Source organism: Mustela putorius, unplaced genomic scaffold (assembly GCF_011764305.1).
Source record: "Mustela putorius furo isolate JIRA1106 unplaced genomic scaffold, ASM1176430v1.1 tig00003845_pilon_pilon_pilon, whole genome shotgun sequence".
NCBI classification, from domain to species: domain Eukaryota; kingdom Metazoa; phylum Chordata; class Mammalia; order Carnivora; family Mustelidae; genus Mustela; species Mustela putorius.
The window spans coordinates 59,486,170-59,503,160 of record NW_025421998.1 but is presented as its reverse complement, the minus strand read 5'-3'; the positions used below and the strand labels follow the sequence as shown (position 1 = coordinate 59,503,160).

Genomic DNA, 16,991 nt, shown 5'->3' with positions numbered 1-16,991 from the left:
GAATCCATTCCAGTCTTACACAGGAAGAAAATTAGGCATAGAACAACAAAGTCCACAGTTCAGAGAAACCTGGGGAGGCTCTGGCTGACATTAAAATCATGAAAGATTTTTTTTTTCTCTATTACTTTGTGTTTCGTAAAAGCTTTTCATCTGAGCAGCCCGAAGCTGCTAGAAAATACTGTCAGTTAGTAGAGGGCAATAACTGGTTTCTCCAGTGAATAAAGCAAGCGGAATGAGAATAGAAATGCTGAGTAATGTATTAAAAGCCAATTACTAAACATTTTCCAGGCTACTAAGTAAATGCTATTTCTCCAAAATGTGAATGGCCAATACCACCATTTTCCCCCTTGGAATAATGGATTGGCAATAATGGTGTCAGGGTTGGGAGCCTAGGACAGAGACAACAACTATGCTCCCTAAGCCTTAACTCCAAGATAAAGTTCATTAACCTGGACATCATGGATCTGGAAAGACACATCCATCCACCCAAAGCATGAATCAGCAGAATTGTGTGCTTGCTTAGTAAATTTAACTCGGCAAACATCTGTGGGGAAACATGATTTTATAGGTACAGACCAATTTCCTTTTGTCTCCGGCTGATATTATTCACAATAAGTGGCCATGTGATGTGCTTTTCTTTCATACGTATAAATAATAACAAACCTATACTCCCTTTGGAAGCATTCTCCTTCTTTGCCAGTGCGAAGAGAGGGGTAGGACATTGCTGAGTCAAGCAGTGGCAGATAATCCAGTGAAAATCAACTGGCAGGGAAATTTGGTTTGGAACTATGTGTAAGAATCCACCTAAGGTTTGTCTGGGAGGTCCCTCAAATGGGATACAGACCCCCGACCAAACAAGATGATTCAGAAATAATCCAGCTGGGGGAGTAGCATTGGGTGCTCAGACCCAGAACACTTATTCATACACATGAATAACTTAATTTTGTTTTTTTCTTAAGTGCCTTCACAGTTCATTTTTTATTTTCCTTTAAAAAAAAAAAAAAAAGAAGTAAATGGCACTACTCTGGTCTCTACAACAGATGCCAGTTTGAACTTCACTCTGCCAGCAAGTATTTGGTTTGGCTCTGCAGGGCTTGAGTTGAAAAAATATTTGCCAATTCCAAAAAGATTTAACGAGCTTTGCTGAAGATGCCGGTGCCATCTGGCATGTCACAGGGACTGTGGCATAGCAAAGAGAACTCTCTTAACCACAGATTTTATTTGCCCGAGGTAGCCAACACTGGGGATTCAGGCGCTTCCTTGAATCAAAGAGCTGAAAGACAAATGAGTAAGATTTCCAAGAGAAAGTGACCAAGGCAGGCGTCCAAAAAACTTGCTGCCATTGAAAATGAAGTCACCTGGTTTTGGTGGCTGATTTTCAGAACTGTCAATAACATCCTCATACCAGCCACCAGACACGGTCCCCATCGCTATCTGTCAGGAAACCAAATAAATCTCTGACTTGTAGCAAAGCTACCCTGATCCAATATCAGATCTAAAAACTTTGCTACAGTGTATTTTGTTGCCATCTGAGACCTTACTAATGGTGACGCCAGAATTTAACTCTATGAAAACTGAACAACCCACTTCAAGTAACTCTCCTAAATAAAGCCAGCAACTTTACTTTATATTGCAAAGATGGACATAATGCATAAATCTTTGATAGAACATAATGCATAAATCTTTCACTGTGATTGGAAACACTGACCTACCTGCACATAAATCTCAAATGTTAAAAGTCACCAAAAGTTGTCACCTGAAATCATGTATTTCAGTAAGAGGTGCAATTACCCTGTGCAAAAACAAGGCTGTGATCCTTTGAATTAGTGTCACATCTGACAACTATAACAAAATATGAAAAATATTTCCATGCTAGTGTGTGCTTAAAAATCACGTGTCTGTTTTCACGGATATGGGGACAGGAAGAGTGATGGTGAAACTGTGACCACCTTGAAGAAGAGACACTCTGGATTATTTTTGCTAATTTTACATTATGAGAAAACATGCACCTACTTGAGTGTATCCTACCTTAACTCCTATGGATCTCCCCAAACCCCTACATGTCCCTTCCACGGAGGCTGATCCAATGCTTATTACATGGTCATCTGATGCCAAGATTCAATAACAAATATCCTCAAAGAGAGAGCCAAGTTCCCTATTGCCTTTTCACAGAAAAGACCTACTCACTGAAACAATGACAGAGCCATCTACCTGACTTAACTGAAATTTGGAAGTCAGAGTAGAGATCAAAGAAAAACTCATGAAATTTTAAAAATGATTATTATAACTGTTACTTACCATTTTGGCTTCTGAATGCATTGGCTGGACCTGGGGAGAAGCACAGGGGTTGTTCAGATTTGGACCTTGCATTCCCAGGAGGTTGGAGTTCACTGACATCTGTCTCTCCATCTAAGAGAAAGGAAAGCAACAGAATCAGAAGTCTAAAAAAATGTGGTCTAGGTCCCAGACAAAGCTACATTTCTCTTTCAAGTGGGTCATTTAGAATTTCTTTGAACAACTCCAGAGAAAGACTGTGGTTTGGGGAAGGGTAAGTAACACACTTCTGAGCCTTGAACTCCAGGACATCAAAGAATCACTCCAAAGCTGTGCCTGCTATAGGAGATGCCCCATGCCAACGAGAACCATGTTGTCATGGTACATTTACAAACAAAAGTATGGAATATTTCCACTTTTGCAAACACTCCAACTGCCACGAGTCATGCTTCTTTTTATAACTGTAAAAAATAATGTATGCATAGAAAAATGCTGCAAGGATATATACCAAATGTTATCTCAGGTTATCCATGGCTTTTCTACCCCCCTAAATTTTATATGAAAACATGAATCATTTCAGTAATAAGAAAAACATTAAATTTAACTTAAAAAGTAATACTCTTGAATATACTGGGTCTTCTTGCCACTGTAACTTATGAACACAATCGAGATGACCAAGAGCGGGGCGCCTCGGTGACTCAGTCGGTTACGTGTCTGCCTTCACCTCAGGACATGGTCTCAGGGTCCTAGGATCGAGCCCCACGTCAGGCTCCCTGCACAGCGGGATGTCTTCTTCTCCCTTAGCCTCTCCCTCTGTGCTCTCCCTCCCTCTTTGTCTCTCTCTCTGTCAAATAAATAAATAAAATCTTAAAAAGAAAAAAAAAGAAAAAGAAAAAGATGACCAACAGGTATCTGAGCTGTTGCCCCTGGCTCACCTCCCCTTCCCTGTTAACCTAGTCATGACACGACATAGCGGCAGGTTTTGGCCTCACAGGCGAGGCCTTTGGGGAGTGAAGAAAGCAGGTGAGGGTACCGTACCACACATGATGGACACTGCCCTCCTGGCTTGCCTAGAACTAACATCATTTCAAATACCTGCATGAGTTCTGGCCTTTTGTCTCCAGGGTATCCCCGTTAAAAAGGAAATACAGTAAAACCTCTCTTTCAGTCAAGGAAGGGTATGTCTGACTGATATTTTCTGTTGAGTAGAAATTGAGGATGTTTCAAAGAACTAGAAGAAAGCAAGTACACTTAATACTAAGTTCCACAGAAGACTTTCCTCAAGAGGAAAAAAATAAATTCTTCAATGCAAAAGCTCCCCTTGCCAAAGGATGGAAAGGAAAACGGCTCAGAAACTTGAGGGAATCCGGTTTCTGCTCAAAGTTAGCCCCGGGAGGCTGAGGAAATAAATATGGAGTTCTTTATCACTGGGGCTTTTCCCAGAGCGCAGGACAGAAACCTCACAGGCAAGAATGGAGAGTGAAAGCCAAGGTAAATGCCCCTTCAGGGTCCCTGCCATGGTCAGGTTCCAACCCTGCAATCCCTGCTGGGTCCGCCCCGGGTGCGGGGCTGCAATTACAGCATTAATGTGCGGCTTAGCTGAAGTGCTCACGGAATGACGTGAGTGACGAGCGGACAATCCCTGTCACAGCAAATCACCCTTCGCCATCCCTTAGCCTGAAAGAGCATATCCGTTATCTGGCAGTGTATGCTTCAAAAGGAGCAATCTGATGAAGAATTTTCTATACATTCTAGAAAGTGCCAGCAAAACCTTTCGGGGCCTCATCAATTCAGCAAAATAAAATGTTCACTCCCATATGCCCCCTGATTCTCTAGGTAGTCTGGGTATTTTATTTTTTATTTTTGTTTTTGTAATTCTGGTAAAATATGCATGTCATAAAATTTACCACTGTAACTAGGCTTCCGTGTACAGTTCAGTGCTATTAAGTACGTCCGTGTACTCTAACTGTTAAGTCACAAAGACTGCTCCACAGAATGCTTGTTGCTTATAATTCCCCCTTCCAGAGTCTGGGAGATGGAAGAGCTGGAAAGGCATTTGACCCTTTATTCCAACTGGTAACCATCTCCCAGAGGGAGATGAAGTCCAAAGGAGCTTTTGCTTTCAGTTTCCTGAAGGAAGGTCACTGAGAACTACAAAGCTATGAGCTACAAAGAAGGGCGAGCAGCTTACTTGCAGCCTCGGGATCCAGAATCAGTCAATCAGTCATGCTTCCCACTCTGTGGAAAAGTTAGTTACAGACTACTCCTACTCCATGACTCACAAATTCAACAGAACATTGAAAACAGGCTGATTTCTCTACTTTAAAAAAAAAAAATTGCATTTTTCCGTCTTAGTGATGATAGGGGGTCAGCAAAATCCTCTGCAAGGCAATGATTTGGCTTTTACGCATAAGGTTCTGCCCCATGAGTGTGCTTTGGTGAGGTGCTAGAACCAAGAAGTCAGAAAGATGGGAGTGGTTTTGCCAGACACTAAGCAACATCTAGCCCTGGTGGTAAAGCATCCAGGTAAAGGATTTCACCTTTTTATGAGCTTCTCCTTTCCCTCTGAAACAAATCAGAAAACGGGAGCTACAGTCTCGACAACCTCACTGGGCTTCTGTGATTATAATTGAGTGTTCGTATTCCCAAATGATGGAAACATTGGACTTTCAAGATAGGAAATCACAGGACCGTGAACTCCTGCCTTGTTGCTCACCGGAACCCCAGCATCTCGCATAGTCCTTCGCTCCTAGCAGGCATTCAGCAGAAGCTTGTGGAATGAACAGATGCATTATTTGCTTCAGACCTAGGATTTTATGAACTGTGTGGCCTGGTAGTAGGTACTGCAAATCAGTTAAGAATATTAGCTCGGCCCGCAGACAGACAGACCTTTTCTACCAAGGGAATCATGGTTCCCCAAGGGCAGGAACTCTATGAGAAGACTATGCTTACAATGCCAAAATCTGAGCCTAGGAGCAGGGAGCTTGATAACAAGGAGGAAAGGACCTAGATTTCTGGGACCAGGAACTCATAGGGGTTTTTGTTTGCTTGTTTGTTTGTTTGTTTGTTTTTTAAGAGATTTTATGACAGCTTTCATGAGTTACCTTTGTGTCACTCTAAGGTTTCTCAGCCTCAGCGCTGTTGACATCTAGGGCCCAAATAATTAGTTTCTGGTGGGGGCTGTCCTATGCATTGTAGAATGCTGAACAGCATCCCTGGCCTCTATCTACAGAGGCCTCTACCCTCTACCTCTCTCAGTGGTGACAACCAACAATGGCATCTCCAGACGGTGCCAAGCAATTGCCCCGAGTTGAGAATCAGTGCTCTAGATTGACAATATTGTCATGGCAGCTGGGAATGTCGGTGACATGGGCTGGGGAAATACTGTGGGGGGTGGCATCCCTGACTTTCTGTTTACATTGGCTCTTGATCGTGTACCTGATCCTTTCCTTCTATTCTGAAGCATTAGCAGGAGGCCAGGTTGTACAATGAGATGATATGGTGGAAACCACTGCCAGATACTTACTCACTGCACACTCTCTGCCCGTGTCCCACCTTTGTCCTGGAAACAGTACAGTTTAGCCAAATGGAAAAAAAAAAAAAAAGGTCACTGAAGTAGTATTTTTCTGGCTGATGGATAGAATTTATGATAGGACACTAATTTGGGACAAGGGGGCTTTAGCGTCTGAAGGAAAATGCTTATGGTGGGAGTCTTTGTGCGCCTGGCTGGGCTGAATAAAACCTGGGCAAGTGGCATTGGTGGCGCTGTCGTAGCTCATCTGAAGATGTTTCAGGAGAGCAAGGCAGGGAAAGTGTGTCAACTCAGCTGTTCCTTCCGGCCCGATTTTGCAAAGACTGTTCCTAGTCAGGACGACCCAATATTTACAGCAGCCAGGTCCATTTCTCTGAACTTGGGGCTCCCAGCCCTCATCCATCCCTGCCTCCACTCAGATTCATCGGCGCACTGCTCAACCTTCGAGAACCTGAGCTGCTCAGCGTGAATTGAGATGGGGGTTCATCACAGCTGTCAGCTTTTCATCTGGAAAATGAGCGTGTCAGTAATTACTGCAATCCCATTCCCACAGGATGCCGATGAGAGCAACGTGAAATGACAAATGTAGACGGTTCCTTAAAATGTGAACATGCTCTGCTAGGCATTGTTGATACTGTTTGGGAGGGTTTTCATGCAATTGTTATGTCATCTCTTAGGGCTTTTGAGAATAGCTGTGGCCCCAGGAATAAGCACACCAGCCCAGGCTCCCCAAAGCACAAGGCCAGGAAGGGGATCCTGTGGAAGGAGAGCAAGGTTTGCCCTGAGAAACTCTGGATGTCCCTTCTAGGCTAATATGTTGTTTTCAGGGGTAGGGGATATGTTACGTAATGATCATAGACCTTGGAGTCATACCACCTGGATTTATATCTTTAGGGTCCATCATACTCAGCTTCCTGTGCCTCAGCTTCCTCATCTGTAAAATGGGGGTAATAATGGTATATCCCTCACAGGTTTGTTGTGACAGTGAAAGCAGAGAATATAGTGGTATCACACGGTGGTTGACTCAGTGAGCTCTGTGGCCAGGATTTCTGGGATCAGAACTCAGCTGTGCTTGCTTCAGCCAAGCAAGCTACTTGCCATCCTTTTCCCATTCAGACATGGGGGATAGAAACAGCACGTGCCTGACAGGATTGTTTCAGGTGTTCATGAAGTGCCTATAAAGGGACTAGCACATGGTAAGCCCTTAATAAATGTTGTGAGCATGCGTAATAGAACATGACACGCAGGGACACCTACTAGCAGATATTCTGTACCATCGTTATTATTTTTGTTATTATAATTGTTGCTCTGAGTCCTGGCAAGATCACTCCCTGGTGAGTTAAGGACACTCGGTATAGAGCCCAAGCTATATAGATTTTGGGCTAGGCATAAAACACTGTGTCCTTGAACAAATTCTATCCCCTGGGTGTGGCAAGCTCGCTTGTCACCAGCAGGAAGATGGGGCCAGGCCTCACTAAGGGAGCACTGGAGGGCGGGAGAGCCAGCAGGACGCCTAGGGACAGACAACCAGGCCCTCTCCACAAAGTAGCACACAGCTCAGCTCTTCACCCAGAAGAAGTCGCTGTCTTTCCAGCTTCGATCTCAGCTTTTCCTTTACTGCTTTCAAAGGAGCAAGGCTCAGTGGCAACGAGAAGCACTTACTGGCATCAAGACGGCAGAAGAACCCGGCATCGTCGGGTTGGGCAGGGTCCCAGGCATGGAGGCTGGCATAGGCTGTCTCTGTCTGTTGTGGAGATGTAGCAGAGAAGATAGAGAGCCTGGGACAGGCCTGGCAACACACAGAAAAAGCAGACATTATTCCTGATGCCTTGGGGCGGGGAATTCACTGCCTGCTTCCCCATGTCCAGAACCAGCGGGGACAACACCATTACATGAGCAACAGATCAGATCCTCTGATGGGAATCACATAATTGAGGATATTAGGGAAATAATAACAAATAAAACACAAGCCTGGCTTCCTCTGCTGCTTCCTAGTTAATACACTAAATTCCACTTCATTTCCTGACCTCTTGTTATCTAACTCATGTTCAATAGTCAACAAGTCGGCAAATCTCCGACGACTCCTGCCTCTTAGGGAAGGGACTTCGGGGTGAAATCCTGTGTTTACTCAGAATTCTCTGCCCTGTGGAGGATCTTAGACCCTGAGATCTGTGTATGTCATCTGGACTCTCCTATGCCTCTGCCTAGAAGCCCTCCTGGACACACTTTCACTGTCTGGATTGTAAAGCCAACTTGATCCATGAATTCCCAATAGAAATCTGTTTTGACTTTTTCCGTAGTTCTCCACTGTGGGTGGAAAAAACAAACAAACAAACAAAATAGCAACAACAACAACAAAAACAAAGCCAGGACACAGATCAAAGTAGCAGGAATGAGGTTCATGCCAGTGCAGCCAGCCTTTCTCAGGCAAGTCCAGAGCCCAGCCCCCCATTACCAATCCCTCATTTTATAATAACTGGAGGTGTTAGGCTGTTTGACAGAAACTGATTTTGGCCTGACCCACAGAACTTGGGTAAGCATTCCTCTGGGGAGTACATAGTTCGAACTTTTGCTTCAATTTGCCAGAGCGGGGAAAAAAAAATTTAGAACTTTCAATTGATTTAATGAGCCAGGGAATGTGTGGCTGAGGGAAAAAGGAAATTATTTGTGTTTATGAAAAATGGCAAATAAGTGACCTCCTCAGCTAAATTCTCAATCTCCCAATGCTTTTGCTCTGGGGAGCTGTATAAATGTCAAACCATTAAATTAAAGATTTAACAAATAAAACAAAACAAATAAACAAACACCCCCCCCCCCCCACCGCAGGGACCTGAGCCTTCCACGTTAAACTACCTTATCCTGAATGCCATAAATGAAGCTACTGTTTCTAGAATTAATGCATTTTCTTAAAAAAAAAAAAAAAAAAGATTTGTTCATGTTAAGTGCTGCGTAATGACTGGATGGAGATGTCCTATGTGGCCCAGGGCCTTTCTCAGCTTCAGGGAAGGATAATCCCATTCAGAGTAGCATGAGAAGGCTCTCCTTTGGACCTCAAATGTCTCTTGTGCCTGACTTGGGGAGAAAGGGGGATTGAAACAGGGAGGTCATGCCAACAGGATCTTCTTTTGCATTGTTGCTGAAATCTCAAAGATTAGGTTTTCTATTCTTTTCACCCAACAGCTCCTTTGAGTAGAGCTAGCTATCCCAGATGCATGGATTTTAGAAGGATTAGTGACAAATTAGTCAATATTTATATGTTCAGGAAGTTATATAAGTGAAAATATAAAAGAATATAAAACCTTTACCCAGACTCTCTGTAGATGTACACAAATGATACCTAGCTTTATGACCAGAATGTGTGTATGAATAGTTAGTTACATGGAGAGGCCAACCAGAAGTAGCCTGCAACAATAAAATGAGTGTTTTCAGAAAAGCAAATGCATGTTATAGGTATTTCTTGACATGTGCCCTGGGGCCCTCTGGAGTATAGATTAACAATAGGATTAGTAGGGTCTTTGAAGGTCCTTCACCTTTCAGAGCTGTAGCAAACTGCCAATTGTAGTGGCTCCAAAACTCTACAGTAGGTTGTACCTTCACTGGGTCTTAAAGCCTACCTCATTCAGAGATGGATAGCTCCAATCAGATAGGTATAAATGGTGGCTCTGTCAACAGACAAGGTTTGCTTTATATTCTCCAGTCTTTTTATTATTATTATTTTATTTTAAAGATGTTTATTTATTTGATAGAAAAAGAGACAATGAGAAAGGTAACACAAGCAGGGGGAGTGGGAAAAGGAGAAGCAGGCTTCCCACCAAGCAGGGAGCCCGATGTGGGACTCGATCCCAGAACCCTGGGATCATGACCTGAACTGAAGGCAGACGCTTAATGACTGAGCCACCCAGGTGCCCTATTTTCTTCAGCCTTAATGTTTTGTTTGTGACCTTTGCTGGGAAGAAAATAGCTGTATATCAAAATATGTCATCTTTAATAATGATCAGTTCCTGCAAGTGCAAGGTTAGTAACCTAAACTGCCCTGTTTTATAAGGAGAAAGATTCACTGAGACTATCTCTATAGATAGTTGTTAATCATCTATCCATCCACTCGTGTACAGATACCCAGACAGGGAGATGTACACACATACATCCATGCATATGTACAGATACACCTAAACGTACAGACATACAACCTTCTACCATATGTCTTTTCCCCTAGTCACTGGGAGGAATGCTTTGGGTATAGATAGGGACAAACAAAAAAAAAGACAATTGAAAACATTGTATAATGATGATTTGTCATATCATCCTCCTAAAGAAACGACAGCATATTATCATCATTTACATTTTGTTTCCAACATGATATATTAATGCTAATCTTGGTGATCAGTTTCTATTGAGTCATTTTTAGAAAAGAAATCAATTAAACCATGCTTATGTGAATGAAGATGCAAAAGTAATTCAACTCAAAATGACTTTTCATTCTTTACACAACTAAGGAAAACTAGCTGGACAGAGTAGCTGGGAAATGGTATACTTACTTCCATACCATGCATAGATGTACCAGATTTTTAAACACCAAGCATTCCTTCATTAATTAAGAAACCTTTCCAGCATACTGAGCTCCCTTGGAATTATAATAATAATTGCCTAATGATAGCAATCAACCAATTAACATATATAGTTGAAAGAGAAATGGCTATTTGAGAACTCTGCATGTTTGGATTCTAAATAACTCTCAATTATTGTTTTACACAGATCTATATTTTATTTATTTATTTGAGAGAGAGAGAGAGAGAGAGAGAGTTCACACATGCATACGTGTGCACATGCAGCAGGGAGGGGCACAGGAAGAGGGAGAAAGAATCTTAAGCAGGCCCCACACCCAGTGTGGAGCCTAACACAGGGCTTGATCTCACGACCCTGAGATCATGACCTGAGCCAAAATCAAGAGCCGGACACCTAACTGACTGAGCCACCCAGGCAGCCCTCCACAGATTCTATAAATAAATTTCCCAACCCTTGCTGGGAACAATACTGAGGGGTTTTCTATGCTTCTTTCTTGGGCTTTTAAAACTACAAAAACTGACAGAAAAGAAAAATGTACTCTTACCCATCGCAGGGTATACAAAGGACTAGACTGAGGTAATTATGTAGCTTGGCCCAATAAATAATCATTTGTCCAGAATATCCTGATCACTGAAGCAAGAGTGGTATCAGAATAATTATATTAATTATCTAATTCCTTTTGTGTATATAGAAATAATTATTAACACATTGCACTTGCTTGAAACTTTTTATATTGCACTTACACAGTTTCATATTTTTCAAAATATTTTCACCTTCCTGTGACTTGAAACAATGCCATGTGGTGGGTAGGTCAGATTACCCCCATTTTACTCAGAGTAAGCTGAATTCAGAAACATTTAAATATGCCCAAGGTCATATGGGTCATGAAAAGAAGCAAGGCTCATATTCAGCTTGCAACACAGGGCTTCCCCCATCATACCTTGATGGCTCCCATAACTAAGCTATTATTGATTTTTTATACTAAAATAAATTCATGGTCTATTTCCTTTGATATCCACACTGCTACCTGGACTGGGCAATGAAGTAGTAAAATTATGCAGTATTGCTAACATAAGAAGTCACTCATCCATGTGAAATTATGCTTTCTTCCTTTAAAAAAAAAAAAAAAAACTTCCCAAACAACATATCGGTTAGACTCTGAAAATAAGATGGCAAATCGCAGCAAAGTTGTGAAAACAAAGACCCAACAGTCTTTCTCCAGTGCAGGCTTGTTGCCATGAGCTAATAATTCCAGACTTTGAGCAAGCCGAGCCTCCTTTTTAATAACCATATGCCTCTAGGTAAAGTATTTCTACTAAAAATTATTGAGGCATGGAACAAGGTAAGATGTGTGAGCTCATGTTGGATTGTTCAATTACTAAACTGAGTCCCGTAGCATTAAGAGTTTTCCAACTTGACAGATTATTCCTCTTTATACACTTGTATAAACATACTGCTTACAGCTGAAATCTATGTAAGCTTTTCTTTCAATTAAAATGTCAAGGATGACAGACTGTTTTCAGTGTCCTTAACAGAATGAAAGGTACCACAGCAAGCGATTTCATGTCCTCATTTTTACCCCTAAAGGATGTCTTCCAGTCTAGGGGTGTCTGAAAAGCGAGCTCTGTGTCTGCCGCTCTTTGCGCTTGGACAAGCCCAACTATCTTTACGGAGCGAGGGTCCGGTGATTTTGTTTGGAAGTCTCAGGAGAGTCACTGCAGACTGTTCTCCTTTCCCAAGTCTTCAAAAGGTCCATGGCAACCCGAATTGCCTATTGAACTCAAGACAGATAAATCTACCGGGTGTGTGGTCAGGGAAAGAGAAGAAGCCAGCAGTGGAAAAAAAAAAAAAAATTAGGTTAAAGAATTAGAAGATCAAAGTTAGCTTGAAAATCCAATCACAGACACCTGAGAAATGGTGAGCACGTAATAAATAACAACAGAAAGGAATCAGTGGGACTTGGTGTGCAGAATAATACGAAAAGCTTCAAAGCAATAAGATGGAAAGAAGAGTGGGCAGGGAGCAAAGCATCCAGATGTCACTGCCATTAGAGTTTCTGACTCTGGGGGAGAGACTTTCTTTGCTTTGGGGCTCTCCATGTCATCATCTGTTTAATGAATGGGTCAGACTACAGGCCATCTGGAAATGCCCTGAAGCTCTAAAACTCAGATTCTAGAACTTGAAAATGAGATGTGTTTAATCTCATGAGGCATAGATGTTCTGTGATGATTAGGGAGCTCTTCACGGCTCACTGATGAGTTCACAGTGCTTCGGCCAGCACGCGCAACATGGTGGGGGGTCAGTGTCCGTACTGAATGGGACGAGTCAGTACAGCACTTCGTTCTTAATGTCAAAAATAAACTTGAAATATGAATGAATCGCAAATAGAAAGTGTCTCTAAAAAGCAAGAGAAGTTGCTAAAAAGGACTTGATACATCTCAGGGGATCCACACCTTTTCCTCATTTACACGTAACATAATTTCACACACAGACTAGAGAAAGAGTATTGCTCACGATCACTGTATTTGCTTCTAAAGAGAAATGTGCCTTCTTTCCACCTGGCCAACTAGTTTCTGTCTAGGATGGGGAGACTGAAGAACTAAAGACGGGATTACAGACTCTTAAATGTTAAGAGAAGGCTGTTTGTAATGAGAAATGCTTATTCTATCATTCTTCTCCGAAGCGGAATTTAAAAACTCCTATTTTTGTAAAGAAAGCAAACTACAGGATAATCAAGTAGAATGGGAAATGGGAAGATAATATAATTAATTTCTTCCATGGGTGATAATTATATTGTAAGATGGGGTATTGAAGGACATGGGTTCAGAAGACGGTCTGCCTAGGTTGGAATCCCAGCTCTGCCCCTTACTAGCTGTGTAAACTTGGGCTAGTTACTTGGCCTCTCTGTGCCTCAGTCTTCTCAACTATTAAATGGGATGACAGAGATTGTTATCTTGTGGCCTTAATTGAGCTACTACATATTAAATACAGTTGACCTTTGAACAACGTGGGCATTAGGAACCCTGACTCCTTGTGTAGTCAAAAATCCATGTGTAACTTGAGTCTCTCCAAAGTTAACTACCAGTAGCCTAATATTAACAATCTATTAACATATATTTTGGATATACTATATTCTTGCAGTAAAGTAAGCTGGAGAAAAAGAAAATATTATGAAAATCATAAGGAAGAGATATACATTTACAGTACTATACTATACTTATTGAAAAACATCCACATATAAATAGACCTGTATAATTCAAACCCATTCAAGGGTCAACTACATATTGAATATTGAATTCAGTAAAATTAGTTATTTTTGTTATTATTCTTCTGAAACCCAGACCAAACAACAGAGTAATCACTATACTTCAATCAAGGAACTGGGGCTTAAGGCTGGGATCTTAAAGTTAACACCAATCCTTCGCTTTAATTAAGAAACCACAGCCTAACCAAATGCCTGTAAAAGTGTCCCAAACTTCCAGCATATATAAGATATTTCTTTAACAACCCATTGACTTTAGATTCCCAAACCCTTCTGCGGAGGCAAATGGACTTCTCTCACCCACAGTTTTACAGAATTTCAAAATGATTCACACTATTTCTCAGAAAGGATCTTTGAAAATATTTCCTCAAAATGGAACCAAACTAGTTCCCCAGAGATTGGTTCTCAGTATCTTGTTTTTCCTGAAAACAAGGACAAAAATCCAACAGAAGTAGTAATTGGGAAAACAAGACAGCTATCTGGCCCACATTTTAAAAGACATCCTATTACCAGTATCTTTTTTGAATGAGCTCATGCTCTGCACCAAGTCTCACTGCCAAGCTCCTAAAGTTGGATGGCAAAGACAATATTTCCCCTTTTAACAAATGAGGAATTTGAGACACAGGAGTAGAAATATTTAGCCTGAGAAAAGGCACCAAAATATCAGCAGAATTCAATTAAAATATGTATTTTTCGTTTCAAAGCTTTCTTAGGCTCAAGGGAGGACCTCTTGTAAAGATCTGGAACCCCTCTAAAAAAAAGGAAAAGAAAGAGATCTGGAACCTCCCTGCATGATTCTTACCCCTCCCGGCCTTTCTCCCCTCCCCCGCTGCGTTTCCTTTGATGACACAGGCATTTGGGCGTCTGGGGAGAGAATTTTGCCTTTAGACCTATATTTTTCCTAAAAAGCTAGTAAAACAGCCTGACTTTGAAAAAGAGCAAATTCTCTAGCTCATCAGAGATTCCAGGAGGCTTGGCTCCTTGGGACAACACTTGACATTGCTCCAAGGCCATCACACCAAGTGGCACCTCACTGCTGCCCCACTCATGGCCCTGGGCTCCGGACCGGTGCCCTCTCTGACTTCCTCCAGGCTTCTTTGCATCACCACCTTCCTTCCTGCCACAGCCTTGAACGTAAGTAATCCTCACCACCTTCTCTGGGTAACCAAACCAGGTCAGGGCCTTTTTTGGAGTGTGCTTACCCTGCATTCTTCGACCTGGTAACACTTTCTCACCATTTATTCAATCAATGAATAAACCAAAAGTCAAATTAAGTATCTAAGACAAGTCAGACTCTGTACGCACTCATTTCAGAGTGGAAAACGAGTTTGCCAACAATCCATCTACAAATTCACAATTTGTGACAATTTGATGAAAAACAAAATATATGTGTTTCATGGCCTCTTGGAATTTACCACTTCAGCTCCCCGGTTATAATTCTTCAGTGATTTTGAATGATTTTTAAAATGTCTCTGCTCCCACTAGAACATAAACTGCATCAGTGAGAGATTGTGTCTGCTCTATTTTTAGTAATGTAATTACTAAATTACTAATTTAGTAATTTTTAGAAAGGTAAGGAAGTGCATGGCACCTAGCAGGTGTCAATAAATACTTCTTGAATTCTTAAGAACAGAGATATTAAAGGTCTCTTCGATTGGCAAAAGACATTGCAAGAACGGGGTTCAATAAATTATCTTTCCTAACTAATGAGAAGAACTTAATTGATTTACTAGTCATAAGTGAAACTCCAATTTACATTAACAGCCTAATATAACCCATTTCTGCTCTTGAAAAGCATAAATGGTTACCCCCAAGGTAATCTGTACTTTTTAGCAATGCCCCTTAAACTCAAGCTTTCTGATGAGTTCTAGACCCATTTGTTTTTGCATCAATTAAGTTAATTTCCATTTGAAATTATATTCTAGGCATTTCATAAGAAAAGGCCAAGAATAATTCAGGAACACTCATCTGTCTCCAATCTATATAATGTTCTAAAAATTGGATGCCTGCCCTGCAATAAGACTGTACTTTATAATGTTCAAAACTCTGGGCCCGGACGTACCAGTTACACCCACACCACGGTCAACTAAACATCTCGTTTCTGCTTTGCACTGACTTATCGATATTGACAAGAACACTTTTGTAATCATTATCACCAAGGGTGTCGGAAATTAAATTTACCACGCAAGATAAATTTAGGCCTCCTTTTTATCAATTTGGTACTACTGCTGCGTTTATTTTATAGATGTAGTATTTGATATCTTGGAAATGTAACTTCTTTTTCTTTAAATAAAAGCCTGGCTGCGAGAAAGCCAATGGCGGTCATAAAATGTAATACAACGAACAGAGCTGCATCCCGCTGGAGCCTGTGTTGGGTTTTATAGCATACACACTGTATCTACTCAGGCAGAGGAGATATTTACTAGTGCTTTCAAGTGTTTTAAACAGAGAGAACAGAATAGAAAGGGAGATGTAAATTTATGGCCCTTCTGTTAAGACTATTAAATCAATCTCTTTTTCTCCCCCTCTTTAATGACTGATTTCTGCACCATTAATCTGAATTAGTCATGCAGTCAGCCTGATTCATTTAAGTTAACCAAAAACACGGTTGGATTGGTTTCTGATGTACTATTGTCACAAAAAAAAAAAAAATCCGATTCCAAAATCTGATATTTTTCCTTGTAAAGAGCTAAAGGCTCTTTTAAAAGACCCTTTATAAAAGACCCTAAATGCCTGAACAGTTTGGCTTTCGCCATGGGTCAGGCTCAAAGACATGACGAGATGGCTTTTCAATTAGCCAATAACTTCTCAGTTGCATCAATTATTCATAAAGTTACACTTAGAAAAGGCAAGTAAATGTAGATCAAAAGAGATGAAATAAATGATGATTTTGAATGCAGTCTCAAATAAATGATATACATCTGGCTGGCTGGGGAAAATCTTTTCTTTATAGAGAGCTATCCCTAAGTAAAATTTCTTCCGGTTTCTAAGTCGTTAATAAGCTTCCTCCTTGCTTCATAAGGACAAATAAGGAGCCCTCTGATTATGAGCCTTGTCATTTACATGTGATTCCTGCCTGCATTCATTCACCATCAATGAATAATTCATGTAAACATTCACTAACACACTTGTCTGGATGTTCTGTAGGGGCAGAGCTCCCTGGGCTTACAAACACCCACCCCCACCCCCAACTCTTAAGTCAGCAATTCTGTTTTGCTTTCTTCTGGACTTGCAGCTTCTCAGTTACCATCTTTTAAGTCGGGGCGGACTCCACACTCTGTACGATCGCCCCATACCTATGCTCCAAATACATAACGTCATTTTGTAGCTGATGGACAAAAGCTCCAACTGCAGAAGACT

At 41.3% G+C, this 16,991-nt stretch overlaps 1 protein-coding gene across 3 annotated transcripts in view; it reads right to left on the bottom strand.

Moving 5' to 3' along the window:
- Window positions 1-16,991, bottom strand: part of CREB5 (cAMP responsive element binding protein 5) — a 402,725-nt gene that overhangs the window by 94,527 nt on the left and 291,207 nt on the right. For all 3 annotated transcript variants that reach the window (XM_045062826.1, XM_045062827.1, XM_045062828.1), the window contains exons 6-7: window positions 7,469-7,595; window positions 2,299-2,409 (exon numbers count right to left, since the gene is read on the bottom strand). In XM_045062826.1, the coding sequence (XP_044918761.1) occupies window positions 2,299-2,409; window positions 7,469-7,595 (238 nt within the window). The remainder of the gene's footprint in view (window positions 1-2,298; window positions 2,410-7,468; window positions 7,596-16,991) is intronic.